General features: G+C 38.6%; 1 protein-coding gene across 1 annotated transcript in view; it reads left to right on the forward strand.

The window, feature by feature from the left end:
* LOC118658034 (E3 ubiquitin-protein ligase MARCHF1-like) overlaps positions 1–17,420 on the forward strand; it is a 76,957-nt gene that overhangs the window by 27,083 nt on the left and 32,454 nt on the right. Inside the window, exon 2 of the mRNA XM_036312897.1 lies at positions 5,254–5,434. Coding sequence (XP_036168790.1) covers positions 5,254–5,434 — 181 coding nt within the window. The remainder of the gene's footprint in view (positions 1–5,253; positions 5,435–17,420) is intronic.

Raw genomic sequence — 17,420 nt, forward strand, 5'->3', positions numbered from 1 at the left:
CTGTGAAAAGAAAATTAAACTAAAACTAAAACTTTCTTTAGTCTGCTCCCCTTCCATTGCTCTGCTGTATTTCTCAAAAAGAGAGAAAGATTATACCTCCTCACCCATTTACTTGAGCACTAATTTCTCACCCAAAGCTTAATACCTTTCAATATGGCTCTGACCAACATGTCTTCTAGTCATTTTTTTGGCTTAGTAAAGTGAATTCAAATAATGAATGCCAAACTCTAAAGTAGGATGATTAGTTCTGAATAAAGAAAAATATCCAAATGAAACCATTACAAACATAGCAGTATCCATAATTACTGTACTTAAAGATTAGTTAGTTAGTTAGAGAGAAGTATGGAGAAAAATGTAGGTAAGGATGTGAGGGGATATACCAGAAAGATTTGCCAAAAGAGAGTTGGAAATGCGGCACAGAACATGGGAAGAGGGAGTTGACAGGCCTGCATGTGAGATGCCATCTGCAGATTGCAGATGGTGACTGCCTTCAGGAGGCCCATATTACAAATGTGCAGGCTGCCACAGCCAGTCACGGAAACCCAGCAAGGTCCTCGGGACCTCTGCACGCTCTGCAGGCCAAGTGTCCCATCTCCTCCCCAATGTCACCATGGTGTTCCAGATTCTTAATACTGAGATGATGGTAATAGTTGCCCCAGTGGGGTCCCTGACTGCAAATTCTTTTCTCTCCCTCTCAATTTACTCTACATGCTGATGCTATTATCTGAATTTCCTTTGCATATAGCAAGAACCAAGAAAATGTGAGTGAATGCAATGACAAAGGAACGAATAGGGGGGGAAATTCCCAAAGTTACATAATCACTATGGCCTTCATGAATATTTTTTTCACTGATGATTTATTTTTTAAAACTTATGCAGAAAAAAATTATGCTACCAGAACCAAGTAGCCTTGGTAAGAGAAGGGGTGGGGAGCAGTGGAGGTCATTTTGAGATACATAAGATCCCTCCCCTCTCCCCCACAAAAAAAAAGCCTACTTTTCTTAAAACTTAACATTGAGGAACTTTTGAAGTGCACACACACGCACACACAAATTTCAAAATTTAATTTCAGAAATGGTATTTTGTAGTCTGCTCTTCACAGAAAGCTAGAAATAATATAGAAGTAGAAGTTTATTCAAGTTATAAAATGTGAAAGTCTCAACATATGCTGATTAAATTCTAAGCAGCCAGTTCATATGCTAAAATGCCAAAAAATGACACCAATGGAGATCACCAATGATTTTACAGAATCACTCAAATCGTAAACTATAATTTCCCATAAGGTAAACATGCATTAAAATTATGAATGTTTTACAATGCAGTTTCATTGTTGAAATCATTTTGTGCGCACAGTTATTCTGTTGGAAAAAGCATGTTTATATTTTCATTTATAATTTAGCAATTGTAGTTTGTATGAAGTATATCAATTTCAGATTTGTTTAATTCTTTCTGTAATGGCATTATTACATTTTTTTATTTCTAGTAGATATCTGAAGTTTATAATTAGCTCTTAAATTCATTTAGAACAATCTCAACATGGTTTTAAAAAGTCTCCTGGGATCCAACATCATTTGGATAATTTGGGAAAAGTTCAAAATGTTAAAATAATGTAAAAAATAAAATTTGTGAAATGGGAATGAAAATGAATTAATCTTAATTTTATGAAAAAAAATGCTGGTGGTACTTCAGGTAACAGTTTCAGCAAAAAAAATTTTTAAAGGAGTCTATAAGATACAGCAAGTTGGACTATACAGTCAGTAAACGGTTCAGATCAGTTTGAATTCAGTCACCATCAAGGTCGTTGTTTAAATCTGCTTATGAATAAATTACCGTTTTCATGTCAATAAAAAATCAGAGCCTCAGAATCATCTTGACAGCTGTGCAGCATTTCACACATTCCTATTTTCTTTTTGACATTTTAAAATTAAATTTACTGGGGTGACATTGCTTAATAAAATTATGTAAGTTTTAAGTGTACAGTTCTGTGATACATCATCTGTATATTGCACTGTGTGTCCACCACCCAAAGTCAAATCTACTTCCGTTGCCATATATTTGATCCCCTTTACTACTTACTACCCTCCCCACCTCACTCACCCCTGCTACCCACCCTGCTGTTGTCTGTGTCTATGAGTTTTTTTCTTATTTGTTCATTTGTTGTTTTCAGTTTTATATCCCACGCATGAGTGAAAGCATATGGCCCTTGCTTTTTTTTCTGTCTGATTTATTTTGCTTAGCATAATATTCTCAAGGTCCATCCATGTTGTCACAAATGGCAGTGTTTCATCTTTCCTTATGGCTGAGCCGTATTCCTTTTACACAATTATTTGTTGTTGATGAATTATCAGATGGCATTAACTGCTAGTTTTTATTTTTCAAATGAGAAACTGTGCTCCCTGTCCCTGCAGACTGTTCATGGTTCAGCAGCTCCCATGCCAGGTCAGGAGGGACTTTCACTTTTATTGTGTGCTTCTCTACGTAACCTTTACTTCAACTTCTGTTCCTTGCAGAAGTTGAGGTAATTTTTCGTAAGCCGGATTTTTATTATTGTTCAAAATACTCATGCATTGTCTTTAACTCATCAACGCCCATGTTTAAGGTGGAAGTAAGCAGACATGTTCTGTAAAGGGATGGATAGTAAATACGTTAGTCTTTGCAAACCATATGGTCCCTGCAACAACTCTCAATTCTGCAGGTATAGTGCAAACACAGCTCTAAACACTACATAAACAGTGTGCATGGGTGTGTTTCAATAAAACTTTACTTACAAGGACATGCAGCAGGAAGAACTAGACCATAGTTTGCTGACCCCTGACCTAAGGGAGTATCTTTGTGTAACAGCAGGGAGAGAAGAGTTTCGAGGACTTAAGAAATATCAACCTCTCTTGCCCTATAATTCATTAAGTTTCAAAGGCTCCAGGGATAAGCATCACAACAAAATGAAGTGCTACAGAAACCCGATTTGCTTTCACTGGTTGCTTTTATAATAAGTCAGTGTTGACGGAACAGTTCCTTTGCTCAGCAGTCTTCTACTGAGCCTGATGGTGCAACCAACACGCAGTTGGGAATGGGTGTGATACGGTGTAGACTAAGCCTTGATCCCTACAACCTACACCTCTGGAAAGAGGAGGTATTTCAGGCTTTTAGATTAAAAATTGGTTCTCGGATAATGTTCAGTTTGTCCCCACCACATCAGCCATTTGTTCGTGCTGCCACAACCAACACTGTTCCTTCCTAACTCGGTCCAGGAGAAGGTGGACGATGCTCTCATCCCACCGCCCCCACCCCTAGGGCTCTAGAAGTCAGTGTTTGCTTTTGCTCGCTTTATTTTTGCTTAAGAAACGGAGATTCAAGTACTGCTGCCCTGTGTCATACTTCTTTATTTTGAGGTTAGGGAAGGGCTGGGTTTCAATTCCTGTATCTTGCTGCAGTAACAAGCTGTGCAGCCATTTCATGTCCCCTGGGGAGGCAGCTGAGGTAGATAGAAGTGTATTTTAAAACTCCACTCTTTAAAACGCCTGCTTCTGGAGAACGGAGCACACAGACTGAAAAGGAAAGAGCAGTAGCAGCAATTTAAACATTCTTCCAGGGCACCACTGTCGCTGAACTCTAAAAGTAACTATACAGATATATTTTTCAATGCTCCATTCCTGCTTCTGAACAGATTTCAAGCAAATATTTCTAATTAATGGTATTATCAACTTTAACAGCTGATCCTATATAATAAAACCCTAATATGCAAATCGACTGAACGAAGGAAAGACCCGTGGCTGACTCGCACTGACCACCAGGGGCAGATGCTCAACACAGGAGCTGCCCCTTGGTGGTCATTGTGCTCCCACAGGGGGAGCTCCGCTCAGCCAGAAGCCAGGCTCAAGGCTGGAGAGCGCAGCAGCGGTGGCAGGAGCCTCTCCCGCCTCCACTGCAGGCCGCCGGGCAGTAAGGAGCGAGGGATCCCGGACGATGCAGGCCAGACTGAAGGACTCCCCGGGACTGAGGGGCTCCTCGAATGCACGAATTGTGTGCATCAGGCCTCTAGTTAAATCATAAGAATTTATTGAAGGACTAGGACTTAAATTCACCACATTCAGGTTAACTAATTACGTCTTAAAATTTGAAGATGAGAATAATTATTTCATACACTGTGAATCTATGGCTCTAAGAGTCATGGTAATTCAGTGAACTAGTTGAAATCTGAATTCCTTGGAAGATGTAGTAATTAACATTTTGAAACAATAGGATTTACTTGAACTTTATGCAACCAGTAATTTTTGTAACTTTTAAACAATGATGGTTATGACAGTTTAGGCCATTCATTGTGACCAAATTTGTGTGCATCTTTCTAGGGAAATATTTCTAATACTAGAGGCCCAGTGCACGGATTCGTATACCGGTGGGGTCCCTCGGCCTGGCCTGTGCCCTCTTGCAATCTGGGACCCCTCGGGGGATGTCTGACTGCTGGTTTTGGCCCTATCCCTGCAGGCCAGGCCAAGGGACCCTACTGATGCATGAATCCGTGCACTAGGCCTCTAGTATACATGTAAGATGTTTGGTTAATCTCCTCTCACCCTCTCCTCTCCCCCCTTCTCTCTGAGATTCATCTGTCTGTTCCATGTTTCTATTGGCTGTGCATTGAGCGTCTGCCTCCTGGTGGTCAGTGTGTGTCATAGCTACTGATCGAATGATCGAACTGTCTAACGGTTGAACAGTTGAACGATTGCTTTTATATATATAGATAGATTTCCTAGGTGGGACATTATATATTCACTTTATTATTTGGTAATATGTTACATTTTTCAGAATTCTTCCTCATTGGTAGGATACCCTATGTCTAAATGATACACCATGCCCCTGTAAATCTATCATCAAAATAAAAGAATGAAATTATCAGATTACAACATTCCTTAGAAGACTTCGAATTTAGAACTTTTATGTTTGAAAGCATATGCCATAGATACTGACCTGTTAAACAGATTAAGCTGGGACACAGCTCAATAGTTGTGCTGTTAAAATTGGCTTTAGTGTAGAAGCGTAGCAGTGTTAATGCCTCCTAACATGACTTAAGAGTCAACCAATGACTGTGCAAATGAAAGAAAATTAATATCGGTCATAGATGCAGTTCTAGCATCAAGTTGGAATGAAATGGCCATGCCTTCTAAAGCTTAGGGTGCAGTTCCTAATACAACCTGGGATGAACGAGGGAGGAAATCCATTGGTGGGAGATTTCACCCTGGCTGCTGTGTCCTTCCCCAGGATCTGTCACTGCGAAGGGGATGAAGAGAGCCCCCTCATCACACCCTGTCGCTGCACGGGCACCCTGCGCTTTGTCCACCAGTCCTGCCTCCATCAGTGGATCAAGAGCTCAGACACGCGCTGCTGTGAGCTCTGCAAGTATGACTTCATAATGGAGACCAAGCTCAAACCCCTCCGGAAGGTACAGTATTTGTAGGAGTTGTTTAGGACGAGAGAACTTGTAAAGCTGGCTTGTTTTAAAAATCCATTTGTTTCCCCAGTAAGATTTTGCTAATATGCTAATATCCATGAAGAGTACATGCCTCGTGTGGGAGTCAGTGTGTAAAATGCAGCCAAGTGTTTGCAGATAATGCTTCCTTCTTCTCTGTTTTTTATATTCCAGAGCCTCTGATTTTTACATCACTCTTCAAACTAAGAAAAAAAATAGTGTGTGTATGAATGTTTATTCGTATATGTGCCTGTGTGGATATGTATATATGTGTGCATATGTGTGTGTGTGTGTGTGTGTACGTATGTGTGTGTGCATATATACATATGCAAAATATTCTTGTAATTCAATGTAAATGAATTAATGGGAATTAATGATTTTATTAAATTAAAATCAACATTTTATTTACTGAGGTCGATTCCCAAGAAGGTTATATAATAGATTACATTAAATAGAATGAACTTATCGAATTTCTTGAAAGTCAGGCATTAAGCTAATAGAAGATAATGATTTTTTTTATAAGATGTGGACTCTTCTGTGTTTATGTTTACTTGGAGATTTGGTGTGGAGGTTCACATATAATTAGAGTATATAGAAAAAGTATTTTCCATAATGTTCACCAAACTCTAAGACAGAGGTAAGTATACTTTTACCTATAAATTTAATCCACAAGTTCCTCATTTATGTTATATTTTTCTAAAGAATAAATAATTATATGAGTAAAATATAAAATTAGCATCTCACTCAAAGCTAGTGGAGGAAATCTTGTAGAGGATGCAAAGAAAAATGAACTTCATGTAATTCATGCTTGATGGCTGGGCCCCTGGATTGTTGCACGGAACGTATTCATCTTTTTACCCAACTGCAGCCTGACATATCTGGATGCCTCAATTTCCAAATGAGAGTATAGAGACTGCGATTTAAATAATGAATCTGTCTATAGCTGCTTTTTTATTTGAATTAAATGCAAAGAAAAAGTGTATAAAAAGAACATTGCTTAGAAATGAACATGCTGGGTTTGGAGATGAGCAGAGATGTAAAGCAAACAAGAATATTCCAATAGTCATCTGACTGGTGGAGGGCCAGCTCAAGTCTTCATTAAAAATCTGTAAATTATGGAGAGAGAATAGCAACCCCTGCCTTTGTGGGAGCCTTAATTTTAAAATTCTGCAAGTGGTTTAGAAATGTCAAAACTGATGCACAAAATGCCTCTGGGAAACTCATTGTCTTTTTTTTAACATCTGCGGTGACCTAAGTGCAAAAAGATGACACTATGTTCCTCTGGTCCCAGAGAAACAAATGACAGAGACAGAAATGGGCCCTTACTCCTTGCCCTTTGCTTTATCCACTGAAGAGATGCTGTGTGTTGTCTGGAGAAGCTACATGACACATTGTGCTCCATGATTCTGTAAATTTCTCTTCTGACCCTCCAGGGAACTACAAATTATTTCATAGCATCTGTATATTTCTCCATGGTTTTTTTTCTTAACCTACATCTATATAAAATTTTCATTTCAACTTTGTCAAACATAACATTTCAATTTGAAAGTTACAATCTAGAATAATAAAATATTCACATTTTATCTTCTTTATACTGTCTACCCTCTCCTCCATTTTGTATAATAAACAATATATGATGCTATATATAACTTGAAAAGTATTCTTATTCTACCTTCATCTTTTATAGAATCATCCCTTATATACAACTCTGATCCTTTCTTAATATTTTATTACCAATAATTTACAACCCCATCGGGAAATTCTATTTTTGCCTCAACTAACCTGTTTATAAACTAGAGAAATGCAGTGAATACATCTATCCTTTTTAATGAATATGAATATTCATTACATACTGAAGTAATATATTCTTAGTAATGAATATGTTGTGGCAACCTACTGGGAACCTACTATCTGTTGATTAATGAAATATCCTAGTTTTCTTATAAATATTTCCTGTGAGTGGTCATAAATATTAATGAAGGACAGCATGTCAACATCCTTCATTTTTAATAGCATTTATATATCTACGGAGGATGTTAGAATCTCATCCGGAGGTTGCTTCCTAACAGGCCACTGATGTGTTTTATTTGATCCACAAAGATTAAAATTTGAATTAATTACCAATATTTAAATAGGTGATTATATTATGTAAAATTCTACACATCTGCATTTGAAAATCACAGTATCTGGTTTTACTGGAACCATATTTCCATAGGACAACAACCTGGGAGCTAGATGATGGCTAGTCCTTTCAAAAGGCTATTTGCCTTTAAGTTCTCCACATTCCTCAGCCCTTTCTCTTTTTCCAATCCTGAGACTGTGCAGTCTCCACTCATCTGAGCACTCTGTGGTTCTAGTGAAGGTATTTGAATTTTCAACTCCCGGTCTAACACATGACTCCTAGACATACATTCTATTCCTACCTCTGTGGTTTATGTGTTAAAAACTTAGAAAAAGTATTTCAAACTTTCACTTTCTTCCTTAAACCTATGGGGCACTGGGATAATACTTAAACGGATAATACTTAAATAAATTTTCAGATTCACAGGTGGTACAAACTATATAGATTTGAGGCATTTCAAAACTTTTCTAGATGGTTTGTTTTGATGGCACTAAAATTCAGCAACAGTTTTCTTTTGGTAGTTTTTAAGTGGTCGTCAAGAATGACAGGCATAGCTCTAGCCTGTTTGGCTCAGTGGATAGAGCGTCGGCCTGCAGACTGAAGGGTTCCAGGTTCAATTCTGGTCAAGGGCACATGCCTGGGTGGCAGGCTTGATCCCCAATGAGGGAGCATGCAGGAGGCAGCCAATCAATGATTCTCTCTCATCATTGATGTTTCTATCTTTCTTTCCCTCTCCCTTCCTCTCTGAAATCAATAAAAATATATTTTTTAAAAAAGAATGACAGGCATAATAACCCGTGGACACAGACAATGGGGTGGTGAGGGGTGGGGGTGGGGGATCAGGAGCAGGCTGGAAGAGGTTAATTACGTGGGAGGAGGATCTATTTTCAACAATGAAGATTTTTTTTAAAAAAAAGATGACAGGTATAGCATTTGGTTAGAATATATTCGAAATACATCCAATTAATTGCTCTCAATTCAGTAATTCTATTACAGCTTATAACATTCTAAAGAACAATCACCTGAAACAATTACTTTAGCTAATGATTCTGAATTTCTAACATTAACCAATGGAAGTGGGATATTCTGTTGAGATGAAATAGCTTCTTAAAATAGAAAGGTGTGAAGCTTCATAATCTGATGAACATTGTTGCTTAATAGTTAGTCTCTAAAGATATCAGCAAAATCTTACTTCATTAATTGCTAACAATACTACCTGAAAAGCTATAGTTAGTAAATTCCTCAAGATATGTTAATGTTCCAGAAGAAAACCTTTAAAATATAAATTAAATCAAGAGCTTATTTGAGAAAAAAGCAATTTTTATCATCTTTAAGTTAGTAACTCAGCTACTTATATAACATTTAAGAAACGTCCCATTGCCCTAGCTGGTTTGGCTCAGTGGATAGAGCATCAGCCTGCAGACTGAAGGGTCCTGGTTCAATTCTGAACATGCCCAGATTGCAGGCTCAATTCATAGTAGAGGGTGTGCAGGAGGCAGCCAATCAATGATTCTCTTTCATCATTGATGTTTCTATCTCTCTCTCCCTTTCCCTTTCTCTCTGAAATCAATATAAACATATATTTTTTAAAAAGAAAAAAAAGTCTCATTAATCTTCTGAGTTACCTGCATCAGAAATAATTCCTAGGGCCAAGAAAAAAAAAAGCCAAAAATATAGCAAGCAGAATAACAACTCAATGAAGTTTCAAAATGGACACAATATCAATTAGGAAGCATAAACTAACTAGAGGCCCAGTGCATGAAATTCGTGCAGGCAAGGGGGGGAGGGGGATACCCTCAGCCCAGCCTGCACCCTCTCCAATCTGGTACCCCTTGGGGGATGTCTGACTGCCGGTTTAGGCCCGATCCCCAGGATCAGACCTACACCAACAATCTCACAATCCGGGACCACTGACTCATAACTGCTCACCTGCCTGACTGCCTGATCACCCCTAACTGCCTCCCATGCTGGCCTGGTCACCCCCAACTGCCCCCCTGCTGGCCTAGTTGCCCCCAACTGCCCCCCCTCCCCCTGCTGGCCTGATCACCCCCAACTACCCCACACAGTTGGCCTGCTCACCCTAACTGCCCCCCCCCCAGCCTGGTCACTCCTCACTGCCCGCCCCCTGCCACCTGGTCACCCCCAACTCCCCCCTCTGCAAGCCTGGTCACCCCACGTTGCCTGCTGTTTGGTCGTTTGGTCGCCCCTCACTAAGTCCCCTGCCAGCCTGGTCTCTCCACGAAGCCTGTTGGGTCGTCCGTTCAGTTGCGATGGTCACTTAGGCTTTTATATATACAGATATCCTGTTCTGAAGTTGAAGAATTGCATAGGGCTCAGGTTTGAATCACTCCTGAGTGGGAGAAACCAGCTGCTGGATTTGTAGCTAAGCTTGAAGATAGCAAATGCTACTGACGATTTATGTCCTCCCCTAAAATGTTTCTTTACATAGCTTTCCATATACATCTATTTGACAAATATATACCACAAATACTCAACTCTATGTATCCATTTATTCCTTGTCTCATTTCTACAGATAAAATGAGGCAGTGAATCATTTACCTTTGCTTTAGTAACAATTTGGTTGAGCCATATGCACTTGTCATTTTTGCAGATCAAAAATAATTGAATATTGGAAAGCTCATAATAGATAAGTTCTGTGTGAACTTATTATGCCAAATAAAAAGGAATAATCATTTTGGTATTTGTACATTTCCACCATAATGACTTACGGTGATTTAGTTACAATATCTTTTTTTTTAATAAAGAACTGTACATGGCAATACTATGTTAATTCCTTCCTTTCCTAATTTGATGTAGCATCCCATCTTTTAAAGGAGCCAAGAGCCTATATAAGCTGCTCTAGTGAGTCAACTGCGTAAAGGTTATTATTGATTCTCCGCTGAGCAGATGGTCTTGCAATTCATAGAGTTAAAATTAGACAGGGCAGGAAATGCGATTGGATTCTTAGTTAGGGTCTTCCAGGACTCTGTTGAATAATGTTGCCTAATCGTCTAAGAAATTTAAATTTTAAATTTCTGGCACATCATTTACTTAACCATTGTGGGGATTTGTAATTTCACTAATACAACCACCACATACTGAATTTCTTCTATGTGCCAGATATTTAGAACAGACCACTTAATTAATTTAATCTCCATTACAATTCCATTTTATGTAGGCATGCATAAAACCCATTTTAAAGATGAAAAAAATGAGACATAGTATCAAACTTACTTGATATCATCACCCCAAAGCTCCCTGATACTAAAGTTTATACTCATCACACTGACTTACTGCCTTAAGTAGCTGAAATCCTCTCCCTTCAAGCATCAGAACTTTAGCTTTTATGTAAATCATTTCTAATGGCAATCTTTCAAAAGAAATTTTTATAAAATAAAAATTTTTTCTAAAAAAGCTTCCTTCTTAAACATGCATGTTTTATCCCATGTATTTTCCTAATACCTGGTTACATCATTACATAAACATCACTTGTTTTGCAAACATTAACCAGCAGCCACAAAAGCTTGAAACACATATAAGGCTGTTCATCCTCATTCTGCTTCCACCAGTCTGCTGTGATTTGAAAGCCTTTCTATCTGCTTTTCTTTGTTTTGCTTTGTTCCCTGCTCTCAGAGCATCCACCGTCACTTCTTTGTTCCTCCGCTAGCCCTTATTCAACATTTTACATAGCTAGTGCTTTTCTATTTCAAATAACAACAAAAATCAAGAGTTAGAGAATTCCGTCTAGAACAAGCTGAAGTCAGTTCTAGATGAACTTTGGCAGGATTCTGTGTTGATCATTGGGAAGGATTTTATGGGCATGGACATTCTGGCATTGCTCTTGAAATCTTAAGAGTTCTCTTTGACATCCTTCTTAATTTCCAATTTTACTCAAATTACTGAGGATTCCAGGATTTTTTTTTTAAAGCCTTTAGCAAATGAAGATTTCCATTGCCTCCAGACTGTTTCCCCATAATCAGAGCTCAGTTTGGGGGAGTGGGCTTGCTGTTTAGTTTCTTCACAAATATAGGAAATATCTGATCTACTCTGGGGCCAGATAAAGCTTTCTTTATATGCATTGCAAAAAAAAAAAAAATCCTCATAATGTGCAACGTATGCTCATTCTCTCATCTTTTTGCTATGCTTCAGTTCCACTGCTATATGAACCCCAAGGGTAGTCTAAGTGATTGAGAATAATCTTAGGAAATGATTTTATTTTCAAACTCACACTCCTCAGATGAATAAGGTAAGTTTTCCATAACAAATTCCTCGCTGTTTAGTGGTGCTGTCTACAGCCAAACACTTCCCTTTACCTTCTCACTGCTTTGTTCAATGAGAAAGAGGAGCCCAATGGGCTACTTAACTGATTGCTGTGGGAAGGGAAAGGATGAATAAACATAACAAAAAGAATATCATTACAAGAAAAGCATTCAAGTCAATCGAAGTATTATCTTTTCCACTAAAATCTTTTCTTGTTTTTTATTTTTTTTATTGCCTTAACCCATTCATGCTTTCAGGACTACAATTGATATTTCTGTTAAAATAATATTCCAGTGTGAATAGATAACAATGCCAGTATGTCTTATCTCAAATAATTATGAAAAGAAAAAACAAGTGGCTAATTTTTTTTCCTAATAGATACTTTAGATTTTTTACATGACCTCATCCTTTTGTCTTTTGAGGAAATTCTATACTAACAGGTTGATTAGTCTTAAAAATTTCAAAACAAAATTGTCTGGTCAGCTTGGATTAATATTATGATATCATTTGTGCAAAATAGAAATATATTCTTCTCTATGGAACAGAAGAGCTTATTCTTTTATGAAGCTTCCATCCATAAGCATAGTACAACTTCTAGGCAGTTTTGGCCCTGAGCAGCAAATTGTGTTCAGAATAATTTTTCTGAGGAGGCTCCAATAATGCCCAGTTCATACATTTACCCACTATACTATCCACTATATGCCAGTTGTGTTCAGTAGTGAACCAGATAGGAAAAAACACCACTCTCAGAGAGCATACAGTCCACTGCAAGGAAGATAAAAAATGATGAATTACTTGCAATATTTTGTAATAAATTTGAAGGTCATGGTAGTGGTGTGAGGGTCAAGAATTTTCTGTAACTTCAGAGGGAATGCTAAATAAAGGTAATTCAAAAAGAACAAGCCACCATATGTTTGGTCTTTACTTATGAGACCATCCACATTAAAAGATTTTTTTTACAAAAACTGTAAACACATAGCAAGATAACTGTCTTTTCTCTTTTATTCTCCATGCTTCGTATAATGTAGGCTAATCAAGAAGGTATTAGCAGTTGGGCAACCAGGACATTATGGAGAGAGAATTGGAATATAGAGCAGGACTTGATAGAGGATGTCTCAAAGGAGACTTAAATAAACAATCCCTGAATAACCATTGTTGGCTGAAATATTTCTCTTCAGTAGTCGTTATTAGTAGGTCCAATAGTATACTACTTCAACACTGTTCCTCTCTCTGGAAATTATCACTTGAAGGATGTAACCTCATTTGCTTGGTAAGAATGTCACCTTATGCCACTGTTCTAGATCTGGAAAGAAACACTTAGCTTATGTTAGATATACTATTAAAGTATTTAACAGGATACAGTTCTCCCTTGGGGAAATTCATTTTTGTTTTGACAAGGATAAGTGACACAAAAAGGAACTTCTTTTATATATTGTGTATTTTGAAACTTGAAACATAAACTGTGGTTAAAATTATGGAATCAGTATTACAGTGATCCATATGGAAAGCATAAAAGCATCAAATTAGAATTTGCAGAAGCATATGTACATCCATGTGTGTGTGTGTGTGTGTGCGTGCACACACACACACACACACAGTTACAAATAAATATTTCCCTAAAGCAGTGATGACAAACCTATGACATGCATGTCAGAGGTGACACTCGAACTTGTTTTTTTGGTTGATTTTTCTTTGTTAAATGGCATTTAAATATATAAAATAAATATCAAAAATATAAGTCTTTGTTTTATAATGGTTGCAAATATCAAAAAATTTTTATATGTGACATGGCACCAGAGTTAAGTTAGGTTTTTCAAAATGCTGACACGCCGAGCTCAGAAGGTAAGCTATCACTGCCCTAAAGCATCATCTTATGATTGAGTTTTTTAAATGAGAAAGAAGTTATATTTCTTTCATTTTAATTTCTTAACATGATATAATGATTGTTTTAAATTACTTCTATATTTAAATTTCCCTCCAGCTAAATATTTTCTTCTTCTTCAGTTGGGATTTTATTTTAAATTTATTATTCTAATTTCTCAAATCTTGGCATACAACTTAAGAAAAAATTTCCCTAAATTTTTGGCTTAATTTATTGAACCATAAGGCACTGAAAATCAATATGGCTTTCTTTAAAGCAAATATTTTAGACAAATCAAATTCCTTTCCTATTGGATTGACAAGTAAGAGAGAAATGCGGAATACATTGGTATGATCTATCTGGAATGATGGTGTCTAGCTCCACTGTACATCCATCAACATGCTTGTGTCATATTATCAACATTATATAAGGAGCAAGATTAGTGAGATTTCACTCCAAACAAAAACAAATCTCTCACAAGTCTACTTCCTTCCAACTTTTTATTTTTCTCTAAATGCTACCATCAAGTGTCTCCTCTTCCTTTGTTTCTCCTATGCGTATAGCACCCACAGCTTCATCATACCCATGTTATTATCTTGCATATGAATGTTTTACCCCCAAGTAGGCTGATTTACCCACTCAGCCACAGGCACAGCAGTGTAGATCGAAGGTCTAAGGAAATCAGTTTAGTTGAGTACAAGAAAGATATTCTATTGAAGGCTAGGGTTTCTGTAAATGTAGAGCCAGTTTAATATAAGAGTTGATATTTTGATGAAGAGTTTTTATTAATGAACAAAGCTAACAACTTTTTGAGCTACATCTTTTCGGCATTTAGGAACGCGTATCTCCTAGGTGACTGGTAGTCTCCTACTGCACTCTATTCATAGGTAAGACCTCACCAAGCCCAGCTGTGTCTGAAAGGCCACACTTAGAAGGGTTCATTGATACCCAGTTAAGATGATTCACTACTGAATGAAGGTAAAGAGTTTGAAATGAATTAGTTTTAGTATTTTAAATATATACTTTAAAATGGCATGGGAGCCCTAGCTGGTTTGGCTCAGTGGATAGGACATCAGCCTATGGACTGAAGGGTCCCTCCTGGGTTCAATTTCAGTCAAGGGCACATACCTGGGTTGTGGGCTTGATCACCACTAGGGGGTGTGCAGAAGGCAGACAATCAATGATTCTCTCTCATCATTGATATTTCTCTCTCTCCCTCTCCCTTCCTCCCTGAAATCAATTTAAAAAAAAAAAATCCTATATAATAAAAGCCTAATATGCTAAGTGTCTGGTCGTCTGGTCGTCAGTTCAACCAATCAAAGTGTAAAATGCTAATGATATGCTAAGGCTGCTCAACTGCTCGCTATGACATGCACTGACCATCAGGGGGCAGACATTCGACCAGTTGCCCAGTCACTATGATGCGCACTGACCACCAGGGGGCAGACGCTCCAACCAGTAGGTTAGCTTGCTGCTGGGTTCTGGTGAATCAGAACTGAGCAAGACATGCCCTGGAGCCCTCCCGTAGTCCCTCTCTGTCTGGTCAACCTCCTGCATTCCTCCCTGGCTGCAGTCATGCACCGGTGGGGTCCCTCAGCCTGGCCTGCACCCTCTCGCAATCCAGGACCCCTCAGGGGATGTCAGAGAGCCGGTTTTGTCCCAATCCCACAGGCCAGGCCGAATTTGTTCACCAGGCTCTAGTAAAAAAAATAAAAAATAAATAAAAATGGTATGGGAGATTATTTTAGTAACTCTGGACAGGATTAATAGAATTCCAACTATTAAATAATTGACAGAAAGCTGATGAGAATTTTTAGGTTAAAAATCTTCAATTTCACAACTGCTTCTCTGTTCCACTAGGGGAACAATTTAATAAAAAATTAAGATGAAAAGGTTGTCTAATGAGTCTCAGGAACAAGAGCTGGGAGGATTCCCAAAGACAGCCCTCTCTAGGTTGGCTGAGAAAAATCACCAGCCATGTCTGTGGGGAGCTGCTCAGTCCCACTGATCGTTTATTTTGTATCAGAAACCAGAGAGGTAATATACATGAATGAAACAGTCTGGTTTCATGATGGCAAATGACAAATAGCACAGTACTGGGAATAGGGCAGGGAGTGGTAGGCACTATGGCATTCTGGAATGGGTGTGCGAACTCTAAAGGGAGTAGTAGCACCTGATTCACCTGAGCCTTCTGGCACTGAGCACCCTTAAGCAACCAATGCCTCTGTTTGGCATTCAGCAAGGAACTCTTCACCCCTTGATGCCCAATAAACATGTCTGGCAGCCTCTGGGCTTCCTTGGGCCACCACTCCCTGTGTCAGCCACCGCCAATTAGTGCAACCATATGCTTTATCTGGGGAAGGTGATCTCAGCAACCAGGTAAGTACATCTTCCTCCAGACACCTTGCCTAGAGGGGCTGGCTGGCACTGATCTTCAGTATGGCTTCTGACTCAGCCACACAGCTGGGGAAGGCCTGTAAACTAAGGCCTGGTCATCAGAAAGATATTTCCAAACACCTTTAATATGTAGACTCAAATCAGAAAGACCAAGCTTGGAGATTAACCTGTTTTTGTAAGAACAATAATCCCCCACCTTTCTTCATAGCCCACATCTTCTGTCTTCCCATTGAGGATCTAGTCACCCAAATTTCTGAATCATAGACAGTTATCAGGTGACTCCGGGGAAATAGCAGAAATTCAGCTCCCAGCTTACCCCTTGATTTTAGCTCAATAAACATCCCAACCAAAGTCATCACACCTTAAGTGTTCCTGCTCCTCACAGGCCATCATTTATCTATCTCCTTTAAAAATCAATCCTAAAACAAAGCTGGCTGGTGTGGCTCAGTTGTTTGAGTGTCATCGTGTACAACTGGGGGTTGCAGTTTAATTCTTGGTCAGGGCACATGTCCAGGTTTCTGGCTCAATCGCTGGTGGATGATGTTCAGGAGTTAGCCAATCAATGTTCAGCTCTCACATTAATGTTTTCTCTCTCTCTCCCTCCCTCCCTCTCTCCCGCTCTCTCCCTCTCCTTTCCTTTCTCTCTGAAAGTCAACTTTTAAAAAAATCTTTAAAAATAAATAAAAATTATGCCCAGCCAGTGTTGCTCAATAGTTGAGCGAAACCAGGAAGTGATGTTTGATTCCTGGTCAGGGCACATGCCCAGATTGCGGGCTTGATCTCCAGTAAGAGGCATACAGGAGGCAGACGATCAATGATTCTCTCTCATTATTGATGTTTCTATCTTTTTCTCCCTCTCCCTTCTTCTCTCTGAAGTCAATAAAAGCATCTTTAAAATAAATAAATAAATAAATAAATAAATAACCCAAAAAAAGACCCCCCAAAAAAAGAATGTTTGTATGGAAGTTGTGATGATTAGCTTATTAATTGATACAGTGAAAGGACTTTGCTAAGATTATAAATTATTGCTTATAGCTTAGATTCTCTATATTCTTATCTTGATGGAGAAATCTTAATGATTACGATTGAATCAGAAATTGTCGGAGAACCAAGATGGTGGCATAGGTTAAAGCCGGAGTTTGCTGCCTTGAACATCTACTTCAAAAGTGAAACTAAAAAACGGAACGGACATCACCCAGAACCACAGGAACACTGGCTGAGTGGAAGTCCTACAACTAGGAGGAAAGAGAAACGCATACGGACACTCAGAGGAGGCGCAGTGCTGAAGTCAAATTCTGAGGTGTGGAGTGCGCGGAGCG

Source organism: Myotis myotis, unplaced genomic scaffold (genome assembly GCF_014108235.1).
Source record: "Myotis myotis isolate mMyoMyo1 unplaced genomic scaffold, mMyoMyo1.p scaffold_m19_p_6, whole genome shotgun sequence".
Taxonomy (NCBI): domain Eukaryota; kingdom Metazoa; phylum Chordata; class Mammalia; order Chiroptera; family Vespertilionidae; genus Myotis; species Myotis myotis.